General features: G+C 41.4%; 1 protein-coding gene across 1 annotated transcript in view; it reads left to right on the top strand.

Annotated features, from left to right (window-relative positions):
* The window catches only part of LOC146829238 (sodium- and chloride-dependent neutral and basic amino acid transporter B(0+)-like), a 1,256,359-nt gene that overhangs the window by 721,081 nt on the left and 511,021 nt on the right, over positions 1-24,257 (top strand). The window contains exon 11 of the mRNA XM_085606669.1: positions 20,722-20,821. Within this exon, the coding sequence (XP_085462795.1) occupies positions 20,722-20,821 (100 nt within the window). The remainder of the gene's footprint in view (positions 1-20,721; positions 20,822-24,257) is intronic.

Genomic DNA, 24,257 nt, shown 5'->3' with positions numbered 1-24,257 from the left:
TACCCACTTATCCCTAATGAGTAATAGATTCACATAACCTTCTCTATTCATTAAGGCCTAAATTTCCCCTTTTGGTACTCCTCCCATGGATAGGCCATGGATCAGCTAGTCGCTGGTTTGGCCGGTTTCTAATTCTATAATTTCTTTACATTAATAAATTTTCTTGAAATAAACAACCCAACACAATTCTGTAATAATTCAAATTGTCTAAATAATGCAAGCAAATTCATTCATTAATTAGCAGCTGACCATCATATTTACCTATTCTGGCTAAATATCGTCTTCTAAGTCAAATTCAGTCATTCTGTCACTCAATGCCCTTTAAATGTAAGAGTTCTGAGTATCGGGAAATTAGGCATTCGATCAGTCCGTCAAAGATTCAGGGAAACAGGTGGCCTGCAGCGTCACCGTCTTCTTCGTCAGCATAACGTCAGGAAATGGAAAGAGCGACCTACAACCTCTCTATTCTAGGGGTTTTTATAATAAATTTTGACAAGATATTGTAACAATATAAGTTTTCTCATTCTCCGATTGGTCAGTTCAATATGGGATGATAGGTTCCCACAAAAGTAATGTCTCTTAGGTCATGGGTCTTGATCATTCCGGTTTAAGAAGATGGTCCATTGTTCTTTGTAACTTGGCCGGTGTCCCGGGCTGTCCTTGATGGGTACAGTCTGGTTAGGGTCACAAGGAGGCCACTGATGCTGGTGTTGGCGCAGGCGCACTTCACTCAGGACCATACGTAGTAGCTCATGTCTCATCGAATACGAAAGTCGGCCATTTTAACAAGGCCCAAATGGTCAACTTAAGCAAAGAAAAACAAAAACGTAATTAATACATAGAAATGACTAATAAAATGTTATTCCCTCACTAATACCCATATGTGTGTGTATTTATCTAGCAAAAGCAACACTCATTGCGGGTTATACTCACTTTACAAAGCACAAATCACAAAATACGTCACGAAAGCAACATATATCATGCAATATTCTAATCATCTATCATTAATATGCACACAATTCCCACGTGTATTTCGTATATTAGTAAGGTTGGTAAATATCCACAGCAAACCAATTAGTAAAATTACTATTAGTTAATTATTCTTATTAATGTAAACATGCAAAATGGAGAGGGTATACAAATTCTCTAAAATAAACCCGCTCCAGCAATCCCCCCTTTGGTGATTTTATCACCACCACAACACAAAATTTACTACTCTTTTACGGAAAATTTAAAATGTTTTCTTGCTCTTATTCATAATTCAGTTTCTTCAAATTCTTCTCTTTTTGCCTTTTTATACATACTCCCTTTCCACTCTTCTAATGTTATCTCTTCTAAATCTCTATCTGGATCCTTTTCTTTTCAGTTTTTCTCTTTTTATTTTATTCTTTGTCTTCTTGTTTCTACAACACATACAACCTAATCTTAATACTAATAATATGAAAATCACACATGTTAATTGAAACAGTATTTTACCTACAAATGTACTACCTATTTTAACTAAGAAATTCTTAATAGCAGCTATTTTCTTTCCAATCTTTTCCCAAACACCTACAACCTCCAGTGGTGCAATTTCGTCATGCAATTCAGTAATATTTTTAATGTAAATTTTCAGATCTTTGCTTTCATCAGGAATATAAGTACAACAATGTTGATCTTTCAGCATTCCACAGACTCCACCCTCTTTTGCTAAAAGTACGTCAAGGGCAAGTCGATTTTGCATTACCACGGCACGCATGGCAACCATTTCAGTATTTACCAATAAGAATCCTCCAGCGGTGCTTGTTGACAAGCGATCCACTACTGTTGATAATTTTCTAATTTTATTTGCATTCAGAGATGTTCCCACTGCTGGTATCAATGCTCCAAAAATATCACCCACAATCTCTGCCCAAGATTCTCTTTTACTACGTACTAAATGATTACCTAAACTATGTACACCATCTTCTCCTCTATCCATGTGAATTGTTTTGGGAAAAACCAGGCCTACGTAACATGTGCCATACCAATGGTCTGGCAAACGATAATATGCCCTGTTCCCACAGATAAAATACAGTCCAGGAAAAACTGGATCTCTTCCACCTTTAAATCCCCATCCACCCATGATTCGGTATGTATCATGGCACTCACTATTCCCTAGAAAATAATTGTCATACGCTGTTTGATTCCTTCTTATACACAATTTCCCTTTCTGGAGCCAATCTAAAGCCAAAGTTGGATTAGTTTCACCCTTCAAATGTTTTTCCATTTCTACATCCCAGACTGTTTTCTCCACCTTTCCTTCAGATATCTTTCTTTGCATTTTCAGTCTCCTTTCCTCAACCATGTCTAAGAATGTCTTCTCGTCTTTCTTCAAACTGCAAGTCAAATTATTTTTGAAAATATATTCTATTGTTAGTTCTTTAGTTTCTAAGAAAAATTCACCTTAGCAGGTTTTACCTTGTTTAGTTTGTTATTAGCAGGTACTTGCGCAAAAATGTTATCTACATCTGAAAAATAATATTCTAATTTTCCTGTCTTATATACTAAGCTAGCTATTACACTACATGTTATTCCATACGTCGCTGGAAGGTGATGATAAGTCACTCCTTCTGACACAAAAGCAGGTAACTGCATGCGTACATAGCAGTCCTTTACGTCCATGGTCTTTACATATTCATACAACAATTTTGAAAAGACGTTATTAGAAAATCATTAATAGACCTATCTTTATGTAAATAATTATTATCTATTCTAGTCGGAACTACCTTTTGAATCTTCCCTATGTTAGTGATGTTTTCATTATGTCCTTCTAGTGTGTCAATAGTAACCTTAAAAGAAATTAGAAGAGCAAGTATGCTCCATAGAAGCATTAATAATCCTGTACAACAACAACATATTTTACACCATCTTTTCATGAATGTACATCTACTTTTACTACTATCTATGTTAGCTATCTTTACTAAAAACGGACTGTGTCTTTTGACTTAGCCTCTTTTACTTCACAACTAGTTTCTAACCCAAGGCTTCTAAGCACCTACGTGGTTCTACCAGTTTCTACTTTTTCTTAATTATTGTTTTCCACATCAACAGCTTCTTTGTTTTATTCAGTTTGGCAATTCATCATCTTTTGCCTCCTTTTCGTAATCTGGATACAGAATTTCCTGAACTTCCGCTTCTTCTTATCCAATGTCGGACAAAAGAACTCTCAGGATTTCTGATTTTTCTTCTTCTTTAACCACTTTCAGTACAGTCTCCTCTGGATTTCCTTGACTATCTGCCTCTTCTCCCTGTTCAGGCAGAGCCACATACGTCCATTCTGGTGACTTATACTTCTGGTTAGGTTTCCTTGTTCTTTTTTCTTCTTTATTCTGAATCGTTTCTTCTTCTTTCGATTTTTCTTGGCTAGTCACTTCATTCACCTGTTCTGCCCTTGGTGAATTCACTCGTGTCAGCCGATATCTCAATCTCTTTATTTTGTTTGGCCACACTTCATCCTTTGCAACTCTTTTCAGTTTACCTCCTTTATTATTCTTTTCTTCTCTCCAAGCTCTTTTCCTTAGAACTCGACCTTCGGGTATCTCGTTTTCACTTTCTTCAGACTCTGTCTCCACTTGCTTTTTCTTTTCAACAATTTCCTTTTCCACCACTTGTTTTGTTTTCCCTACTTCTGTCCCTCCTCGGGTCTGCGACACGTAATCTTCCTGCTGGCTACTAGTCCCTTCACCTAGCTGTATGTTGCAGTTCCCTACACCTCCTCGGGGGTCTTAAGCAGAAATCTGTCCCTCTCTCTCTGTACCTGTCCCTTCTTCACTTAGATCTATTATTTAAGGTGGAATCTCTCTCAGTCTTTCATCTGGAACTTCCTTTTCCCAAATTTCTTTCACTGCTTCTTCATGATCTTTTCCTTTCTTTTTTCTGTGTTCTTTTCTAGGACCTCGTCTCCCTTGTTCGTTTTCAGAATCTGAACTAGTATCAGAAATCTGCAATCTCCTACTCAGAGAGATACTTCTGGGGACCAATTTTGGATTTGGTTCTGTTTCCCCCCCTTTCAAAGTTTTCTTGTGTTTTTGGCTCTTCGTTATCTGATTCAGTACTTGACTCTGATTCGTCATAATACTCCTTTTCTGTGCTGTCCACTAGATTTGGTATCCTCAAAGTATGACTGGCATGGATCCAGTTTTTCAGTCCAGCACACTTTACAGCTGTTGTCGTGGTCAGAATGACTTGTCTTGGTTTTCCCCACCTTGGAACCAAACAGTTTCTTCTTCTGTGAACTTTTATCCTTACCCAGTCCCCTGGGCTCAGATCATGGGCTGGCTTCCTTTCAAGAGTGGTGGCATCCGCTCCAACCTGATGAAACACATAATGAACTGCGTCAGCCAGGCCTTTACAGTATTCCAACACCATGTCATCAGTTATAGTCATCGGCTTGTTGACTGGAACGAACACATGTCTCATAGCGCGTCCCATGATTATTTCATGAATACTTAACCCTGTAGTTCTGTCTGGTATCGCTCTGATTGTCATGAGTACTAGAGGCAAGACATCCGGCTATTTCATACCTGTGGCTAAACACATTTTCCCAATTCTATTTTTGATCGTACCATTCATCTGTTCAACCACACCAGAAGCCTCTGGTCGGTAGGCCCAATGTAGTTTCTGTTGTACATTCAATGCTTCACTAATCAATTTTACAATCTCATTATGAAAATGTCCTCCTCTGTCTGATTCAAGAGTCACTGGGAACCCGACCCTGGGGATGAATTCTCTCAAAAGTAGCTTTGCCACTGTCATCCCATCATTTCATCTTGTTGGAAATGCTTCCACCCACCTGGAGAACAGGCCGACTATAACCAAGACGTAGCTCAATCTGTTACAAGGAGGTATCTCAATGAAATCCACCTGCATTCTAGTGAAAGGCCCTCCTTCTCGGCCTATGGTCCCTAGACTCACTACTGTCTTTCTCCCAGGATTGTATTGCTGACATATTAGACATCTCTGACATAGTCTAAACTTGGGGTTGTACCAGGTCTGCTTAAAGGACCTGATCATGGCATCTCTCCCTATGTGTCCCTGGCCATGATAAATCCGTGCCATGGTAGACATCATGCTATCAGGCATAACTGGTCTTCCATCTCGATAGACCCACACATGGTCCTTTTCTCTTGGTGCACACCCTGCTTTTACCCAGTGTTTCATTTCCTCATCTCCTGACTCTTCCTGCAATTGTCTCACCTCATCCCAAGTTCCCACAACGTTAGTAAACATTAAGGAGCAAGAAAACATTTCCCTTTCCTTTGTCCGATTGACAGAATTCTGATTGCGTGGGCAATATTGTGCCATGTCATTGGCGTATCGGTTTCCAGTAGTGATGTAATCACCACCTTGACTATGAGCAGCACATTTCACCACAGCCAATTGTCTAGGCAGCTGTATCGCCTCAAGTAATTTTCCAACCACTTCAGCATTCTTAATTGGAGTTCCACTTGAGGTCAGGAAACCTCTTTGTAGCCATAATTGGCCAAAGTCATGGACGACTCCGAAGCCGTACTGGCTGTCAGTTATCACAGTCACTCTCACACTTTTCCCAATCTTGCATGTTCTAGTTAAAGCAACAAGTTCTGCTACTTGGGCTGATCTTACTCTTTTCAGGTAGGATGCTTCCATTACTGCTGCAACCGTGCATACTGCATATGCTGCACATAGCACTCCTTCATCTGTTCTCAAACATGACCCATCGACGAACAACACAAAATCACTTTCTGGTAAAGGTACATCCTTGATATCTGGTCGTGGTTTTGTGCAATACTCGAGCACATCCAGACAATCATGATCTGCTTCGTCTCTTACTTCCACATACTCAGCATAGACAACAATGTTGCAGGATTCACATTCAAACACCTCGCAAGGCTCACATTTATGGCACCTAATATGACCTTTTCATGCTTAGTCAGCCGACTGTGTGTCATATACTGAGTACGACTCCTTGTCAAAAGGATCGCCACATCATGAGGTACAAACACTTTCAATGGATATCCCATCACAATTCCTTCACTCTGCTCCAAGCTACGACATGTTGCAGCCACTGCCTTCAAACACCCAGGTAAAGCTACAGCTACTGGGTCAAGCATTGATGAAAAGTATGCAATTGGTCTCCTTAATCTTCCGTGTTTCTGTATCAACACAGAAAGTGCACATCCATTTCTCTCACTGCAATACATCTCAAACTCTTTCTCGTAATCAGGCATACCCAATGCTGGTGCTTTGCACAAACCATCTTTCAATCGTTTGAATGGTGCCAATTCTTCCTTGTTCAATTCAATGGGATCTTTCACATCACTTCTCGTTAATCGCACCAAAGGTTTTGCAATCAGCGAGAAGTTTCTTATCCACTGACGACAGTACCCCACCATTCCCAGAAACATTCTCACCTCTCTTTGGGTCATGGGGGCTCTCATTCCTTTTATGATTCTGATTCTTTCTATTGTTATTTTCCTCAGTCCTTTCTCAATTTTATGTCCTAAGTACTGTACTTCCTTCTTACAATACTGCAATTTTGCTGGTGACACCTTCCGTCCTCCATCTGCCAAATAATTCAGCAATGCTATAGTGTCTACCTCACAAGCCTCACGTGTTTTCGACGCCACCAAAAGGTCGTCGATATACTGCACTAGTACTGAGCTTTCAGGCATTTGTAAACTTTCCAAGGACTTCTTCAACAATTGATTAAATATTGAGGGGCTTTCTGTATACCCCTGTGGGATTCGGCACCATGCCAAAATTCGCTCACCAAACCGAAATGCAAAAATATGCTGACTGTCATGGTGCAATGGGATAGAAATGAAAGCATGGCATAAATCAATCACTGTATACCATTCTGCATCATGAGGAATCTGGTATAAAATTACTGATGGATTTGGCACAATGGGACATCATGACACAACAATTTTGTTTACCTTTCTCAAATCTTGTACTATCCTGAATTTCCCATTAGGCTTTTTCAGTCCTATTATTGGTGAATTACATGGACTACTCAATATTTCTCTCACAATTCCTTGCCTAATCATTTTCTCAATTATTGGAGTTACTCCTTCAATTATCTCAGGTGTCAATTTATATTGAGGGACATTTGGATAGGTTACTCCTTCTTTTACAGTTATCTTTACTGGATCTACATTCCTCATTAGTCCTACATCTTCTCCAGTAAAATCCCACACTTCTGCTTTCACAGATTGTTTCAATTCTTTAGGTAATTCATCAGGGTTGAATACTGCATATGTTTCAGTAACCTCGCCTTCCCTGTTTGCTAGGGTCATTTTATACAACACATCTTCATCTGGTGTTTCAAATGCTATTCCATCCGGAGTACAAAATATAGTGCAATTCATCTTGCACAACAGGTCCCTACCTAACAAATTCACAGGACTGGTGTCGCACACGACAAAGCGGTGCATCTCTGAAAATTTCCCTATACTAACTTTTACTGGTTCTGTCAGATATGTCTTTATCTGTCTGTTGGATACACCAACTACTTGGATAATTTCATCCGAGAGAGGAAGATTCTTAACATCAGCTGATCTAACAGTTGATCGAGTAGCACCAGTGTCCACTAGGAAAGTAGTATTTTCATCATTAACCTTCCCATCTACAAATGGTCCTGTCTGGTCTATTTCTAGAGTTGCGCCAAGTATGCACTCCTCTTCCTCCCTTCGGCACCCTCAATAGCTTTCTTCTGAATCACTTTCATCACGTTGCAGCCAATACTGCGAAAGAGCGCGAGCGCGTGGCGGCTTATTTACCTGTTCTTCATTGTAGAATCCCGATTCATTACTACACTTCTGAGAGTTTCTGCTGTGCGGCAAAGGCGGTTTTGGCACCTGATTCTGTGGGGTAACAACCTGCTGCTGTTGCTGCAGTTGACTACTCACCTCATTCTGCACCTGTGGATTCAATGACGGATTTTCATTATTAGTATTTGGAGGAAATTTACACTCGGATTTCCAATGCCCTAACCTACCGCAATTATGGCATGGGAACTTCTTTTTAGCTTCTTCTATATTACCTTTCCCTTTTCCTGGGCCGAATCTCGGTTTAGTTCCTGTGTTATTTGCTTGTTCTAATAACTGAGCTTCCTGCCTTTCAGCTACCTTCACCTGTGCCCACATAGCCTTTTCCATGAATTTTCGCTGTTTTGCCTTAATTTCATCGCTGAAATATTTAGCATGTCTCAAAACTTCATCTATTTTCTCATTTTGCCAATCAACCGTATGTTGTTTTATCATATCACCAATTTCTGGACGTAAACCATATACAAATCTGTATACGAAATTACTCAAATCCTTATCACTCAGGTTCTCATCTCCACTGAACTGTTTAAAAGCCAGAATTAACCTCTCATAGTATGCATGTACTGACTCCCTACTTTCTTGATGTGTTCGGTCAATTTTTACCCAATCTGTCTCTTTAGGGGGGTACCATATTTTTCAAAATTGCCATAACCTGCTCATATTTCTTCATTACTTCTGGGTCGGGAGCTCCTGTCTTAGGATCCCTAGGATATTCCTGTGTTGACCAGTTAATCATGAGCTTGCACTCTGTCCACAAATCTGCTGGTACTATTATGTCAAATAGACTGTTTAAATCTATCCATAATACTTTTGTCAATTTTTCAAATCTGTCTACCTGCCGATACCACTCGATAGGCTTTTCGCGTAGACGAGGGAAATCATTTGTAAAAGACAAAATGTCCTGTCTTGTCCATGGGACATGTACATATCCTCCTCCTGGAATCTCCCTCATGGGGTATTCAGTTACTATCTTTTCTTTCTCTCTAACAGGGAATGCTGATACTGTCTTCTCTGGGGCATCGTCACGTTTTCTATACCACCTACTTCTCTATTGATCCACATCTCCCCATTTTATCAATAAAATAATTATGTCCTTAATCTGACCTATTCGTCCTGTGGTGTTCAAATTTTCAGTGAAATCAATTCGATAGGGCTTTTGCAACGCTTTTACCTTTTCCATATCTATTCCCATTTTATTCGCTACTTCTCCTATTCTTTCATGTAGGTTTTTCGCTCTCCATGTCACACTTTTGCACAGAAACAACAATTCTTCATCCTGATATGCCTTCAATTTTTCAGTAGGGATAGTTCCCACTATCAATTCTTCTAATACCATTCGTAATTTGGCCACATCTATTGACTGTGATTCTTAGTCTTTTTTCTGTAACCCTCTGACCCATTCACATAATTCTTCTACAGATGGTCCTACTGGATTTTCTATGCTACCTTGTTCTAGATTCCTCTGTAGTTCTAATAATGTTTCTACTGTCATTCTACTCTTTTCCGCATATTTCTGACTTATAAATGGATTATTTGAAACACTCGGTTCAAACATATTTATTGTCGGTCCCCATGGATTCTCATTTTGACCCCGTTCTGGACTCTCAATCAAATGATGGCTCTTATAAGGTTCTGTTAAACAATGTTCGCTATCCTTGTGTTTCTCAAATATGGGCATTACTGGACCTATAGTTACTGGAACTGTTACGGCTTCTAGATTTTTGGTCAATTCTCTTATTTTCTCTGTTAATTCTAAAGTAGCTTTGGCCAATTCTGCTGAATTTTCCCAATTTGCTCTACTTTCTGTCTGGTTTTCTACCTCTTTTAAAGAGTTACTTTTCCCTAACTCTGGTGACATAGTCTCTGTTTTAATATTTCGTAATGTTTCTCTCATTGGGGCACTTGGTGTCAACATTTCTGGTTCTGGTCGATACGGTGGTGGGTTTTTATAAAACACATCATTTAGAACATCATCTTCTGATTCATTCGCTTCATACCCACTCGATTCCACATTATGCCTTTTCTCTACACACTTTCTTCCTTCATTTTCTCCTACCGTTCTTACGGGAAACACACCCTCAGTCATACTTGCATTCCGCCATCTTTTCATTCGATCATCATGTGTCTCATGTCCATATGATCTGCCAAACAGGTACCTATATCCTCTACCATTTCGTTGTCTTTCTCTTTCATGCATTTCGTCCTCCCATTCTGTCAATGCCTCAAATTGTGTCGGTCTAGGTCTTGGTTCTAGATACATCATTCTCTCCCTCAAATTCCTCAAAACAGCCAAATTAAATGAACCATGTTCTGGAAATGCCAGGACTCCATCGTCCTTGGTATAGTTTACCCAATTGTCTAACCAAATACAGGTATGATATCCATATTTCGCAATCATTAAAGATGCGGGGGTTTTCGGTGGAGGAAGTAACTGTCCTTCCCTAGTCTTGACCTGTTTGTCCTTCTTAAACAACTTCTTGATTCTACCAAACCATGTCTTCTTCTCCTTGTCTGGTGGCTGGTAATACATTTTCTCGTTTTCCGTATATCGCTAGTCTTTTATCACTGTACCGTTATTCTGTCCAATCACAGCGCGGTTTACATTAATGCACCAATCAGGGGCGTCTACGTCACTGTCACAATCCTCTAATCCCAGCACGATTCACACTAATGCACCAATAGGAAGCGTTTACGTCACCCCGTATTTCTCTAATCCTAGCGCGGCTTCACACTAACGCACCAATCCGGAGCATTTTACACCCCTGACCGGTTGTTCTGACGTCAGCAGCCGATGCGGTAGCTCCTGCTCCTGCTGACCCCTCCTTTACAAAATCCGCTCAGTGAACTTTGTTTCAATTTCTACACTTCTGTTAGTAACAACACAGAAACGTCTCCATTGTCCGCTTCGCTAACCAAAGAACAGCAAAAGACCTTTCTCACGAGAATTCCGTCCTTCTCGAGAGCAGCGCTTACCTCTGCCCTACTACGGAATCATTACTTCCGTTGATAAAGTAGCACATCCCTCTACCTTACCCTTCTAGCATCAACTAACCGTTTCTCTAGTATTTAAGACACATGGTTGGAGACCCAATGCTCCTGAGAAATAAACCCAGAGTTTCACAATTAGCCTGAATGCCTTTTCATTCACACACTGTCATACAGAAAAATGTAGAACATTCACCCAGACTTCTGTCTTTCTCGAGAGCAGCGCTTACCTCTGCCCTACTACAGAATTATAACATTCGTTAACAAAGCAGCGCTTCCCTCTACTTTGTCCTTCTAACAAGCTCAGAGAACACCTGCTACCTTTTCGGTGATAAGCGTTATTGGAATGCCATTTGGATTCCTGGTACCTAAGACCAAAATTTCACGGGTAACCCTTTGCTATCATACACACTTCTCACATACAGAGAAAATCTCTAGTGGCAACACACAACGATGCTACCGAATCGAACCCAGACAATGCGCTGTGCAACTTCAATTGCTACACGTTTTCCCATGTACCTACGGGCAACCACAATTCCGTCTTTCCCGAGAGCAGCGCTTACCTCTGCTCTACTACGGAACCGTTACAAACTCCCAACTTCCTACATCCCAGAAGCCATGCATACAACATAAAATTCAATACACCTCAACATAGAGTGTTAGTACATAAACCAATACCAATCAATAATCAATAAGCAATGTACATGCAAAATTTACCAAACCAAAACAATAGCTAACCATCATACTGCTCCCAGAAAAACTGATGCAGTGCGGAATACAAAATCCCTCTCCTTTGACACAGACCATAGATCTTATAGACACACACAATCACTTCATTCGCTGGTGGGGCCCATAACACCAACATTCATTCCCTATTGGTCTGTTTTTCTAAGAGGTGATTGTTCCATTTGCTGTAATGATAGGAAATACCCACTTATCCCTAATGAGTAATAGATTCACCTAACCTTCTCTATTCATTAAGGCCTAAATTTCCCTCTTTGGTACTTCTCCCATGGATAGGCCATGGATCAGCTAGTCGCTGGTTTGGCTGGTTTCTAATTCTATCATTTCTTTACATTAATACATTTTCTTGAAATAAACAACCCGACACAATTCTGTAATAATTCAAATTGGATTTTATCTAAATAATGCAAGCAAATTCATTCATTAATTAAGCAGCTGACCATCATATTTACCTATTCTGGCTAAATGTCGTCCTCTAAGTCAAATTCAGTCGTTCTGTCACTCAATGCCCTTTAAATGTAAGAGTTCTGAGTATCAGGAAATTAGGCATTCGATCAGTCCGTCAAAGATTCAGGGAAACAGCTGGCCTGTAGCGTCACCGTCTTCTCCGTCAGCATAACGTCAGCAAATGGAAAGAGCGACCTACAACCTCTCTATTCAAGGGGTTTTTATAATAAATTTTGACAAGATATTGTAACAATATAAGTTTTCTCATTCTCCGATTGGTCAGTTCAATATGGGATGATAGGTTCCCACAAAAGTAATGTCTCTTAGGTCATGGGTCTTGATCATTCCGTTTTAAGAAGATGGTCCATTGTTCTTTGTAACTTGGCCGGTGTCCCGGGCTGTCCTTGATGGGTACAGTCTGGTTAGGGTCACAAGGAGGCCACTGCTGCTGGTGTTGGCGCAGGCGCACTTCACTCAGGACCATACGTAGTAGCTCATGTCTCATCGAATACGAAAGTCGGCCATTTTAACAAGGCCCAAATGGTCAACTTAAGCAAAGAAACACAAAAACGTAATTAATACTTAGAAATGACTAATAAAATATTATTCCCTCGCTAATACCCATATGTGTGTGTATTTATCTAGCAAAAGCAACACTTATTGCGGGTTATACTCACTTTACAAAGCACAAATCACAAAATACGTCACGAAAGCAACATATATCATGCAATATTCTAATCATCTATCATTAATATGCATACAGAATTTAGTTTACGTATTAATTAGGCCATGCAAATGCAATTCCCACGTGTATTTCGTATATTAGTAAGGTTGGTAAATATCCACAGCAAACTAATTAGTACAATTACTATTAGTTAATTATTCTTATTAATGTAAACATGCAAAATGGAGAGGGTATACAAATTTTCTAAACTAAACCCGCTCCAGCACTGTCTCACCAGGGCCCCTGCCCTTGTGTAGTGCCCGGGGCGAGGCTCCACAGCAGCCACGGGGAAAACCACTGCCAACGGGTCTGGTGTGTAGGCAGTGGTCCTTTCGGCCGCCTGTCTGTGGAGGGGTGCGCACTCACCAGCGGGGGGGGGGCGTCCCGCAACTCGGCGCTCCGTACTCTGCTGGGCCCCGATGACTGTCGCGCTGCTGGGACCACGCGTCCCTATCTGCCTTCCGCCGCTGCTGTCAGCCCCGCGGTACACCCAGGGGACGTCCACCACGCAGCCCGCAGTCCGGTCCCGCTACCACCGAATGGCGGGCGTCATTTTGATGCAGAGTCGGGCCGGCCGGGCCGCGTGGACCGAGTGCCCAGGAGCTCCCAGGGGTCACTTTCAAACTGCTGCGGGTCCCGCCGCCTCCCGACGGCTTCCGATACCGCTTACGTAAAGGATAATGCAGGATGTCGGGTGTAAAGAAGCTGGCTGCTGGTGCAGCTGGCTGCTAGCGCAGCCCTATCAGTGCGCGGCCATCTTCGGTGGCTGCAAGCCACGCCCCCAGGAATCCAATTCTTGTTGGAAAAGGTTTATCCAAATTTAAAAATCCTGTTCAAATTTGTGAATTAGGAAGAAATTCTGTTAAACTGCCTTAAGGAAATTGGTGGGGCATGTCTCGTGTAGCACTTGTTCCCCGCCATGACATATCTGGCGACCCTGTGAAATGTTTTTCTCAACCTTCTTTTCTGTCTGTCAAAAGATATCCAAAGAGTAATGTGGTCATCAGAGAAAGTTCTCGCATTCCTGTACGACCTAACAGATGGAATGATTTTGTTTGACTTTTATCTTTATTTCTTTTTCTTCCTTCTTTTTCTTTTTTCTTTCTTTTTCTCTCTTCTATTGCTTTTCTTTCTCTTCTTTACTCTATTTCTCCCTATTTTTTTCATTGGGGAGGGGGTATGGGTACTATATTTAGAATTATTTTGCCTTCATACTTTGTTCTGTAAAAAGGGAGATGTGTGGTGATGTAAGTCTTTGTATTAGAATGTCCAGATCTCAGAATGTATCATGAGGTCACTGAGCTCTGCATTCCAAGTGTTAGCAGTTTCTCCAGTGCCCCTTCATGAAGAGATGTGTCTCCATGAATAAACCTGCGAAAACCTTAATTAACTGCATGTGCCCATCATTATCAGAGGCTCTCACATCCTGTTTGAGTTTATGACCTTAACCCTAGCACATATTATCGCTATGCATACACGGGATAGATAAGGACTATGATGCTGCATACCAGGCTCGCCAGCTCTATGCGCTGCCGTATGTGTAGCTGTGAGCTATACTGGGTTATCCTTGCCGCGCTTCGGCCCGCACCCTGAGCGCGCTGCTGGCGTTCGGCCACCCGGAGGCCTCTACATCCTGGGGACATGGCGACGCCCGCTGGGTCACTGGCTTGGGGCTTGGGTGGCAGCCGGCATAGCCTTGGAGTGGGCTAGATCACAGCGCCATCCTTTACCGTTGATAGCATGCACCTGAGATACCTCTAAAACTAAAAAGCACATACGTAACATTCCGCGCCTACTCCCTTCACAACGCGCACACCCCCTCTTCTGCGCGCATGTCATCCTGCATAATGCCGCCGGACCTCCGGGTTGTCGGCTAAATGGCTGTGTTCTCATATCTGCAGATGTACACTTTATTTAACTGCTGTACCACCTGGACGGTGACTGTGCGTTGTAAGACGACATAAATGTGCACAATAAAGGTTTTCAAAAAAAAAAAAAATCAGAGGCTCTCACCAGGTTTCCTACATAGAAGCCCTTGCAGACCTCCAACTTTGACTAAAAAACACCTTTTCCTCAAATTTATACGATGGAAAGTTCTTGAATATGCAGGTAGGTAACTAATTTTCTACCACTCCCCCCCAGTCTCCAAATTAAAAGGGTACCACACCTGGCCAAGACAGTAAAGGTGCCAAAACCTAACATGGACAAATCACATTTTTCCATTGAAAAGTGACCCTTTTTTTGCAATGTAGCTAGCTAGGTGACTTGCATGGCTCTCACCTGATTTCCTTACCCAGAAGCCCTTGCAAACCTCAAACTTCGACTAAAAACACATTTTCCTCACATGTCTATGATGGAAAGTTTTGGAATTTGTAGGGGGCAACAAAGTTTCTACTGACCATTCCCTTGAGTCTCCCAATACAAATGGACCCACACCTGTGTGGGTAGGGCTAGTAGCTGCGGCAGGAAAGGTGCCAAAGGGTCTTGGACACATTGTTACACTGAAAACTAACCCTTTTTTTGCAGTGTCTCTAGCTGTGAATTTTGGGCATTAGCTCAGCCTGCACCAAGGGGACCCCAGCAAACTGCACACCTTTGAAAACTCAACACCCAGGGTATCTAGGGTGGGGTGATTTGTGTGGCTCTCACCACGTTTTGTTACCCAGAAGCCCTTACAAACCTCAAACTTTGATTTTCCTCACATTTCTGTGATGGAATGTTCTGGAATCTGCAGAGAGCAACACACTTCCTTCCACCTAGCATTACCCCAAGTCTTCCAATAAAAATAGTACCTCACTATTTTGGCTCAGCCGAGTGCCTGTCACAAAAACAAATCAATCAAAGGTCTAGTAGTGCCCCTTTGCGAGGACTCCAGTTGACCTTAGTTTGATGCATTCCTTTAACAGACACTAGGCCCAGCTACACAAATGGGGCAGCATTTTTATTGGGACAAGTGGGGGAAAGCTGAGTGGTAAGAATTTTGTGGATTCCTTCAGATGTTTTAAGAATACGTCACAGAAGTGCACAGAGAGAGTGTGATTTTAGGCAAATTTTGAGGTTGGCAGGGCATTGTGGGTAAGAAAACTTTATGGGATCCACAAGAGGCACACCACCCTGTAGTCCCCTGGGTGTCTAGTGTACAGAAATGTCTGGGTTTGGAAGGTTTCCCAGAGTGGCAGCCGAATCCAGGCTTAAAAACTGCTTGTATCCCTTTTGTTGATGTTGCCATATTGAGTCTTGAACCCCATCCTTTTGCGGCCACTTGGCCCACCCACAAAGGTGAAGTACCAATTGTATTAGGAGACATGGGGGAATGCTTCGTAGCAGGAATTTGCATCTCCCTGCAAATTCCAATACTTTGAGTTACAGAAATATGAAGAAAAAGTTTATTTTTTAGCCTATGTTGGAGAATTGCAAGGTCTTCTGGGTAAGAAAACCTTGTGGAATCCACTCAAGACACACAACCCTGGAGTCGCCCTGGTGTTCAGTTTATGAAAGATTTTCCCTAGAAGCAATGTATACTCTGACAGAGAAAAACAGAAAATACAAATATTAATGCACCACCATCTACTACTCAAGTAAACACACATGCTCGTTGCAGGTCTCGAATAATCATAAATATGTTACTAGACCTTCAGGTCTAGTAACTTTAATAATCTACTCGACCTAACTGTAATGTACTTGACCAGTGAACTGGTTTCAAATTGTGTGATCCCAGGCAAATATGTTGTCTTATGGAGCAGGCTTCTTCTTTATTATCACACAAGAGAGCACCTTCAAATATACAAGTTCACTGTTTCTGCTGTACAAAAAACCTATTTTTATTTACTAATCTAAGGGCCAGATGTACAACTCTAAATTAGGGAGGGACGTTCCCTTCCTAATTGCGTCCGCAAAGCAATGAATGAATGTTTTGTGACCGCAAATGCGGTCGCAAAACACTCGCAAATTACCACCCTCTTCAAGAGGGTAGAAATGCAGTCGCAATTTGGAAGGGGTCGCCAGGAGACCTCTTCCACTTTGGGACTGTCTCTAAAAATATTTTTTAAATGTAGGCAGTGGTACCAGGGACCACTACCTGCCCTTAACATATGAAATAAAAACGTTTCATTTTTCTTTTTAAATGCATCCCGTTTTCTTTAAAGGAAAACGGGCTAAAAACACTGCTTTATTTAAGCAGTCCCAGACATGGTGGTCTGCTGAGCCCAGCAGGCCACCATCCCTGGTAGGGCTTGTCATTCCCAATGGGCTCGCAAATTACGAGAGGCTCATTAATGTTCATGAGCCTCGCAATTTGTGACCCTATTGGGAATCGCAAACAGTGTTAAACACACTGTTGTACATGCCAAATAGCGCCTCACAAATTGCGAGTCGCAAATAAGTTGCAATTTGCAAAGCGCTATTTTGAGGGTCGTCCATCTGGCCCTAAATGTTCGCTCCAAGTATAACAAGAATCAAGCCCATATATTAGAGTACACATGATTTCTCGCTTGCCGCTTAGTTCACTAATAACATTGTCATCTGGGCAGGAGCAGGAATAATTCCCAGTTCTTGTTTAAAAACCCACTTTTCATAAATATATTACCAAAGCATGGTGTGGTAGTGTATTGTGATTGACAGATAGCATATTTTCCATTAAAATGGCCACAAAACATTCCCCATAACATGTAGTTTTACTTATAATAGCGCATAAACAATTTTTAGAAATTGGGTTTCAGCAAAAATATTTTAAATTTGCACATCACCAAGTAAAATGTTCTAATTTGTTTTGATCCTATCAAAATATTTTTTCACCACAGAATTTCTAAAATGGGTCATCATAGCTAGTGAAATTTATTTAGAATGTTTGAACAGTTCACTTAGCTATTTTATTGTTGTGTTAGAAAAAACTGACATCTTACAGCCTTTCATTTAACATTCTTCGCACAGTTCACTTATCACACAGTTCACTTTACAAAATCCTCTAATTTAAGTCACAGAAAGAAAAATAAATGTAATAAAATAAGCTGCCTTTTGACAAAAGGTTTCACCTATATGAAAATTACTGTCAATAAGAGTAGTGAAAGTTCAGAATAGTGAACCAATGACTCACAGCTCGTGGGCTGTAAAGCCACGACTAGGCACCTACCGCTTTACAGGCCATTCACACACCTTTCGTGTATCTCACACACAAAACCTTTTACACCGCCATAAACGGGCCCAGGACATTACAATACTCACATCAACAAGCAGCACCATTCAAGGGCCCAACACTTTCACACGTCCTCAGGACTGACACAGCAATCACATCACCTGGCAGCTAGTGGAGTGTGTGGACATTTGGGTGCCAGTGTGTGTGTGTAGTGATCAGCAACAAGTTGCTACACACACACCGCCACCCAAATTCCAGTTCACACCACTTCCAGCCAGATGCTAGCCACACACACCACCAGCGAGGTGCCAGTTCAGACTCAGCAATCACACTGTTTGACAGCTGTCAGAATGTCTGGGCTTGCATTTTGGTGGTGGTGTGTTTATAGTGACTTGCTTCTGGTCACTACACACACACTGGAAGCCAAATGCCAGTCCTCACACACCATGAGCCAGACGCCAGCCACACCCACCACCAGACAAACGCTACTCAGACATTATCATGAATCTCCACTCATGAAGCTTTCATTTCTAAAACACTCCCACAATGTACGTATTACACACACAAAGCACAGACAGGGGAAAAAATAAAACATCCAACTAAAAAGCTGATTTTTTCAAATCGAAAGAACCAACCTATGAGTAGAATATAAAACACCAACTATGACTGCATATACAACAGGTTTAACTAAGCACATCAAACTACTGCCCAAACCGACTGAAAACAGAAAATATATAGCCGTACAGCCCACATCAGTTCCCTCTTTACAATCATGGTTGCTCCCTATACTTGAGTTGTGTATGGCAGAATTTAAAGACTCCATCCCAGAACCAGAATTGCGCCAGGAGGTGTGTTTGCAGAGCAGTTGAGAAAGGAGGGAAGGCCTCCGATGAGGTCTCAGCTCTGCTGAGGGTGACTTACTGGTGGTGACAATATGAGTTCTTGGCACCTAATGACCCTCAGCAGCCAAGAGGACTTCATCCCCCAACCAGTAGTGCGCCTGGAGGCACATTTTGCAAGGTGCTTGAGAAAGTGAGTGGGCCTCTGATGAGATCTCAGCAATCCCACAGGGGGTACTTCATCGTTGTAACAATTGGGGCTCTTGGCCCCCAACGATCCTCAGCATCCAAGGGGACTCCAACCCCCAACCCGTAGTGCACCAAGAGGCACGTTTGCAGAGTGGTTGAAAAACGGGATGGGGCCTCTGATGAGATCTCAGCAATTCCGCTGTGGGGAACTTACTGGTGGCAACAATAGGGGTTCTTGGCCCCCAACTACTCTCAGCATCCAGGTGACTTCATTAGGGATAGTCGGCAATACTCTGCCCACTCACGGAACTCCATGAAATTTGGTGGAGTTGTTTGGTAACTGCAAGCTCCACCCAGGCCTAAAGGAAAGTCTTTTTTGGGTGCTGGAGGAATGTATTCAGGAAAGTAACGATCTTTCAACCTAGCCATACCCTCTGACTCTAAGTACACTTGCCTGCTCAACCGCAACCAGGCTGCCCATTACAGACTGCTGAAACTGTACAAAGGTCATCTTGGATTCTGGAGAACTATCTTGAAAAAAATGTAAACATTGAAGGATTCTAAATGGAATAGATGAATAGGCAACTTCTTGTACCAGATGTACGACTTTCGAACAGCATTGTAAGGCTCCAACCTCTGAGCTACTCTATCTACACCTCCCATGTGCTTGCTGTAGTCTAGAATGCACACTGGTTTGTGCACTTCTGCAACCTGACCCAAAACAGTCAAAGGTGCAGTACTTTTATCATGAATAGTTGTCATCATGTGGATATCTCTTCTGTCTGAAAAGTTCACAGCAAGAAGTTAATCACTACTCAAATCCCTGCTCTGTCCCCATTCAAGTTTTTTAACACACAAGATCTTTAGGGTAACCTTTACCGTTAGAGTGGATTGCGCTACATGCGACAGTGTCCAGTCTGATCAATTCTTTAGAAAATTGCACACCTGTGTGGAAATTATCCAGATATAAATGGTGACCTTTGTGAAAAATTGCTCTGGTGAATTCCCACACAGTTTGCTCACAGACTCCTAAAGTGGAAGGACAGAAGGGTCAATTGAAGAATCCCTAGCAGTGTACACTCTGAAATTGTTCGCATATCCAGTGACACTTTCACACAGCATATACAGCTTAATGCCATTAGGTGCTCTGTTACTAGGAATGCATTGTCTGAAAATCAAACACTCCTTGCACAAGACTAGAGACTCATCCACTGATATATTTTTCCCTGGAACATAGATTTCTGAGAAACAATCTACTAAATGATCAAGGACAGGCCAAATCTTGAAGAGATGGTCACAATCCGGAGGATCTTATGGCAATGCTGTAGCATTATCCTCAAAATGCAGCATCTACTACAGAATCAAATACTGATCCTCACTCATAGTTGCTGGAAATATATCCGTTGTCATCAAGGTACTAGTAGCCCAATATAAAGACAGTGATGACTTCCTTATCAATACAATATCATCCAAAAACACATCATCAATAAACAGTCGGAAGAAACTGATAGACAAAAAAACCCTGGGGTGTAGACACCCTCAAATAGTGAGCAGGACGTAATCAAAACAGTGGTGCCGGAGAGTGGGAAATTCTATAGAAAGGATTGTTGTCAGGGGAGATGCTTAAGGTCTGATGGACATGTTCATGTGTGACTTTTGAACGACTTTTGCTGCTGACATTTGATGAAAAATGTATGGCACCAGACTTTTAATGGTGTTAATTGGCAAATTACTTATAAAGTATAAACATTCTAAGAATGTCACAGTTTGAAACAATGAGCCTTTGTAGTTTTATTAAGGCTTTACTGAACCATATTATCTATTTTCTTAAAGGCAGGTATTTACTGGGTCAATTTAATTGATTACTACTGTGGTGGATGGACTCTCTTAATTGCAGCACTTCTTGAGCTTGTAGCAATTACGTGGATATATGGTAAGCAATTTCCTTCGTTCATATTAAGAGCATCCATGCATTTTTATGGTCGCTGTGATTGGGGTGCTTCTTTGTAGGTACAGCCAGTTCTGCATTGAACATGAATGGAGCATTTGCTTTGAGAGATCAGTGCCATAATGGCCCTGCCTCACACTCCTCGATGACTGAATCGATATAGACAAGTAATACTGAAACACAAGAAGGACCAAGAAATTCATTTTGACATGTGTGTTGAAGTACTTGCCACGTTATCTGTGGCTAAGGGAATAGAGGCAGGTGAAATATGATGTTATCTTTTCAAGTTGCCAGAAATGAAACAACAGGTAATAGAGGCGGGTGAAATATGATGTTGTTCTTTCAAGTAACCTTTAATGAAACAGCACAATTACAATGTTAGGTGAACACAAATATCGTTTGCACCATACTGTGGAAATATATGAATCCGTACAATCATCCCATTTGCTTTCTTTGTATATTAAAACACCGTGAACTGGCTCTTTTAAACATAACCCATTATAAGGACCAGTCGATCTACAGTAATAACCCTGCATATCACATATTACTACTTGGTGAAGATACATAGCCAAACTCTTTTGCATTTGAACTGGCATAAAGAAACATTGGCGAACTTAGCATACTGATAAGTCACGTCTCCCTAGATAGCAAATGTATAATTCTTGAAAATAGACTACAAATAAATATTGGGAACACTGGGCTAGAAGAGGAACACAACCTTATTATCACTCCTTTACACACCAAACCACGGCCAAAAAAAGCATACGTCATACAAGAAGTGTAAATGACAATGTCGTATGGGCACTGCATCAGAAGGAAATGTACCACTAAAGTTGATTACTTTCCCCACTGAAACCTTCCAATTCAACAGCTGAAACAATGAGGTTATCATACAAAACTGCTAAAGCATAGCAGAAAAGGCATGTTTTGTACCGAGAGGATCCCTACCGAAAAGGAATGAAAACATCACGACAAAATCTTTGGTTTGTTTTTCCAAGTTTGCTCAACACAGTAATGATTTATATAAAATCAAAACTGACAAAATTGGCACTTATTGGAAATATTAGAATGTCCAGTGGAGACCAATAGAGGCACCATTATTTACACTTAATAAAAAGTAATCATTCTGGCACTGACCAACAAAGAAGAACACATGTATGTTGGTAACATTTGGAAACCGAGGTGTACCTATTGGCACCACAGTTACCTTACAGAATGCCTTCAGGGGTGATTTCTTGACGAGGGCGGTCGCGTCCGTTTGCGTTGAGAAAGCTGCCAGCCGAGAAGAAAATCAATTTGAGAGTCTGAAAGATGCAGTGCCCTTTGGCATGCCGCTTGATGCCGTTCGCAATGATTATACAGTGCGGAATAAGTCCTTGGCACTAAAAATCATGCTGAATTCCTCCCACTCGCAGAACTCCACAGAATCTCTCAGAGGTTTTGTTTAACTTTGCAGAACTCCACAGAGTGAAACTCCATGAGTTCCGCCCACCTCTAACTATTACCATCACAACAGCTGTGACATACAAAACAAGGCATGACTCTCACAATAAATCACTGTGACTTGGTTTTCCACGTTCAACATAAAAGCTGCAGTTCATCTTGGTTTGGTGGTTGTCTTCTGCTGTATCCCCATATTTAGACAATTTTAATATTGCACAATTGTCCTCGCTCAACTGTAACCATTTGGATAATTGAGCCATAGTTTTATAAAAGGCATGATAACCTGCAATTTCAATGGATACAATGACACAGCTGGTGCCACACAAAGTAACACAATTCTTCCATGGACCATTCAAGCTTGTTAACCCCTTCGCTGCTAGACCACCCCCCCACCCAAACCCCAACCCAGCCCGTGCTAAGTTTGCGCTTAGGCCCCAGTAACTATTTGACCACATAACGTATCCACGCAAAATTTGTGTCCTTTTCTTCCAACATCACAGGGATTCTAAAGGTACCCAGGGTGTTTGGATTCCCCTGGAGGGGACCCAGGAATTAGCCAAAATACAGCTACATTTTGGAGTTTTTTGGGAACAAATGGGGAAAAAAGTGCTGCAAATGAAAGCGTCTGTTTTTTTCCCTGCAAAATGGTATCAACAAAGGGTTTGTGGGGCTGAAATCACCTTTTTCCCAGCTTTCAGGGACTGACAGACTTTTGTCAGAAAACCAACATTTTTGACACAGTTTTGGCATTTTACTGGGACATAGCCTATTTTTGCTATTTTTTGTGCTTTTAACCCGTTTCCAGTTAATGGTAGAAATAAATATGAAAGCAATAATGGATCTTGGAAAGCTATACATTTTAGAAAAGTAGACAAAATTCAGCAAAGGGGCATTTGTGTAGATCCTTCAAGGTTTCTTTATAGAAACTAATAGTTGAAAATAGGAAAAATTGAAAATGAGTTGAAAAAACTGCCATTAGTGCCAACATTTTCACCTGTAACTTCTTCTAATTATGACAGATTTTTTAAAGCAATATACCGTTACATCTGCTGGACCTTTCTGGCTGTCCGGATATATAGGACTTGTAGGTTCACCAAGAACCCGACAAACTCAGAGCCAATAACTGAGCAGCCTCTTGCAAGGGTTTTTAGGTCTCGCCTGAGCCAGCGCATGCGCTGCTCTGGCGAGACATTTTGTATACGGGATTTCAAAGTGTTACCAGCGCTGGCCTAACGCTTGCGTTCACGCGAGATCGCGATCACTTTCAACTTTGATCACGATTGCTTTCGCGGCCGTTACTTTTACGGCCGCACGGCCAATGCTTGTTGATCATGCTCTCCGCATTCCATTCCTGGCCTGTCACCCACAAGGTAACCTAATGCTGTTGTGAGGAGAGTCCCGGTGATGGAAAGTGCCAGATGGTACAAATGCCCCAACACCGTATCATGTAACTCGCTTTTATTAAAACAATAAGACTCAGTCGAGAAGGCGTGGCGGGAGATCCTTCAGCCCTGCTTCCATTCTGAAACGTGCATTCACGCAGCGTTTACCGAACGATTTTCCTTCTGACACCATATGCTGAAAGGGCATTTTGCTAGACGTATTTGTTATTTAATCACATATCGTTATCGGATCCCCGCTCCTTGAAGCTCCTTTGTGTTTATTGATAATGCACGTGCATATATTTTACTGGACTTGCTTTTCAGTGTATCTTCAGTTCTCATGACTGTTAACAGCTGCAAAATTTACAAACTGCTAAATAGTTTCACTTCTGTAATTTCAGATGATAATAAAAATCTTTGTAAAAGGCGGTTCGCACCATTTCCAGTATTATAAATGATTTTTTTTACAACTTTTAATTCAATTTTCTTAATACATTTTAAAATGTAAAATGACACCGTTATACAGTCTGGTTCAATTAATTACATACTCGTAATTCTTCAAAGCCTTTCATATAGAATTTTCCGGAGACATTTTT

The sequence above is a fragment of the Triturus cristatus genome, chromosome 5_2 (assembly GCF_964204655.1).
Source record: "Triturus cristatus chromosome 5_2, aTriCri1.1, whole genome shotgun sequence".
NCBI lineage: Eukaryota > Metazoa > Chordata > Amphibia > Caudata > Salamandridae > Triturus > Triturus cristatus.
Note: the sequence above shows the minus strand (reverse complement) of the source record. Positions and strands in the feature narration are given on the sequence as shown.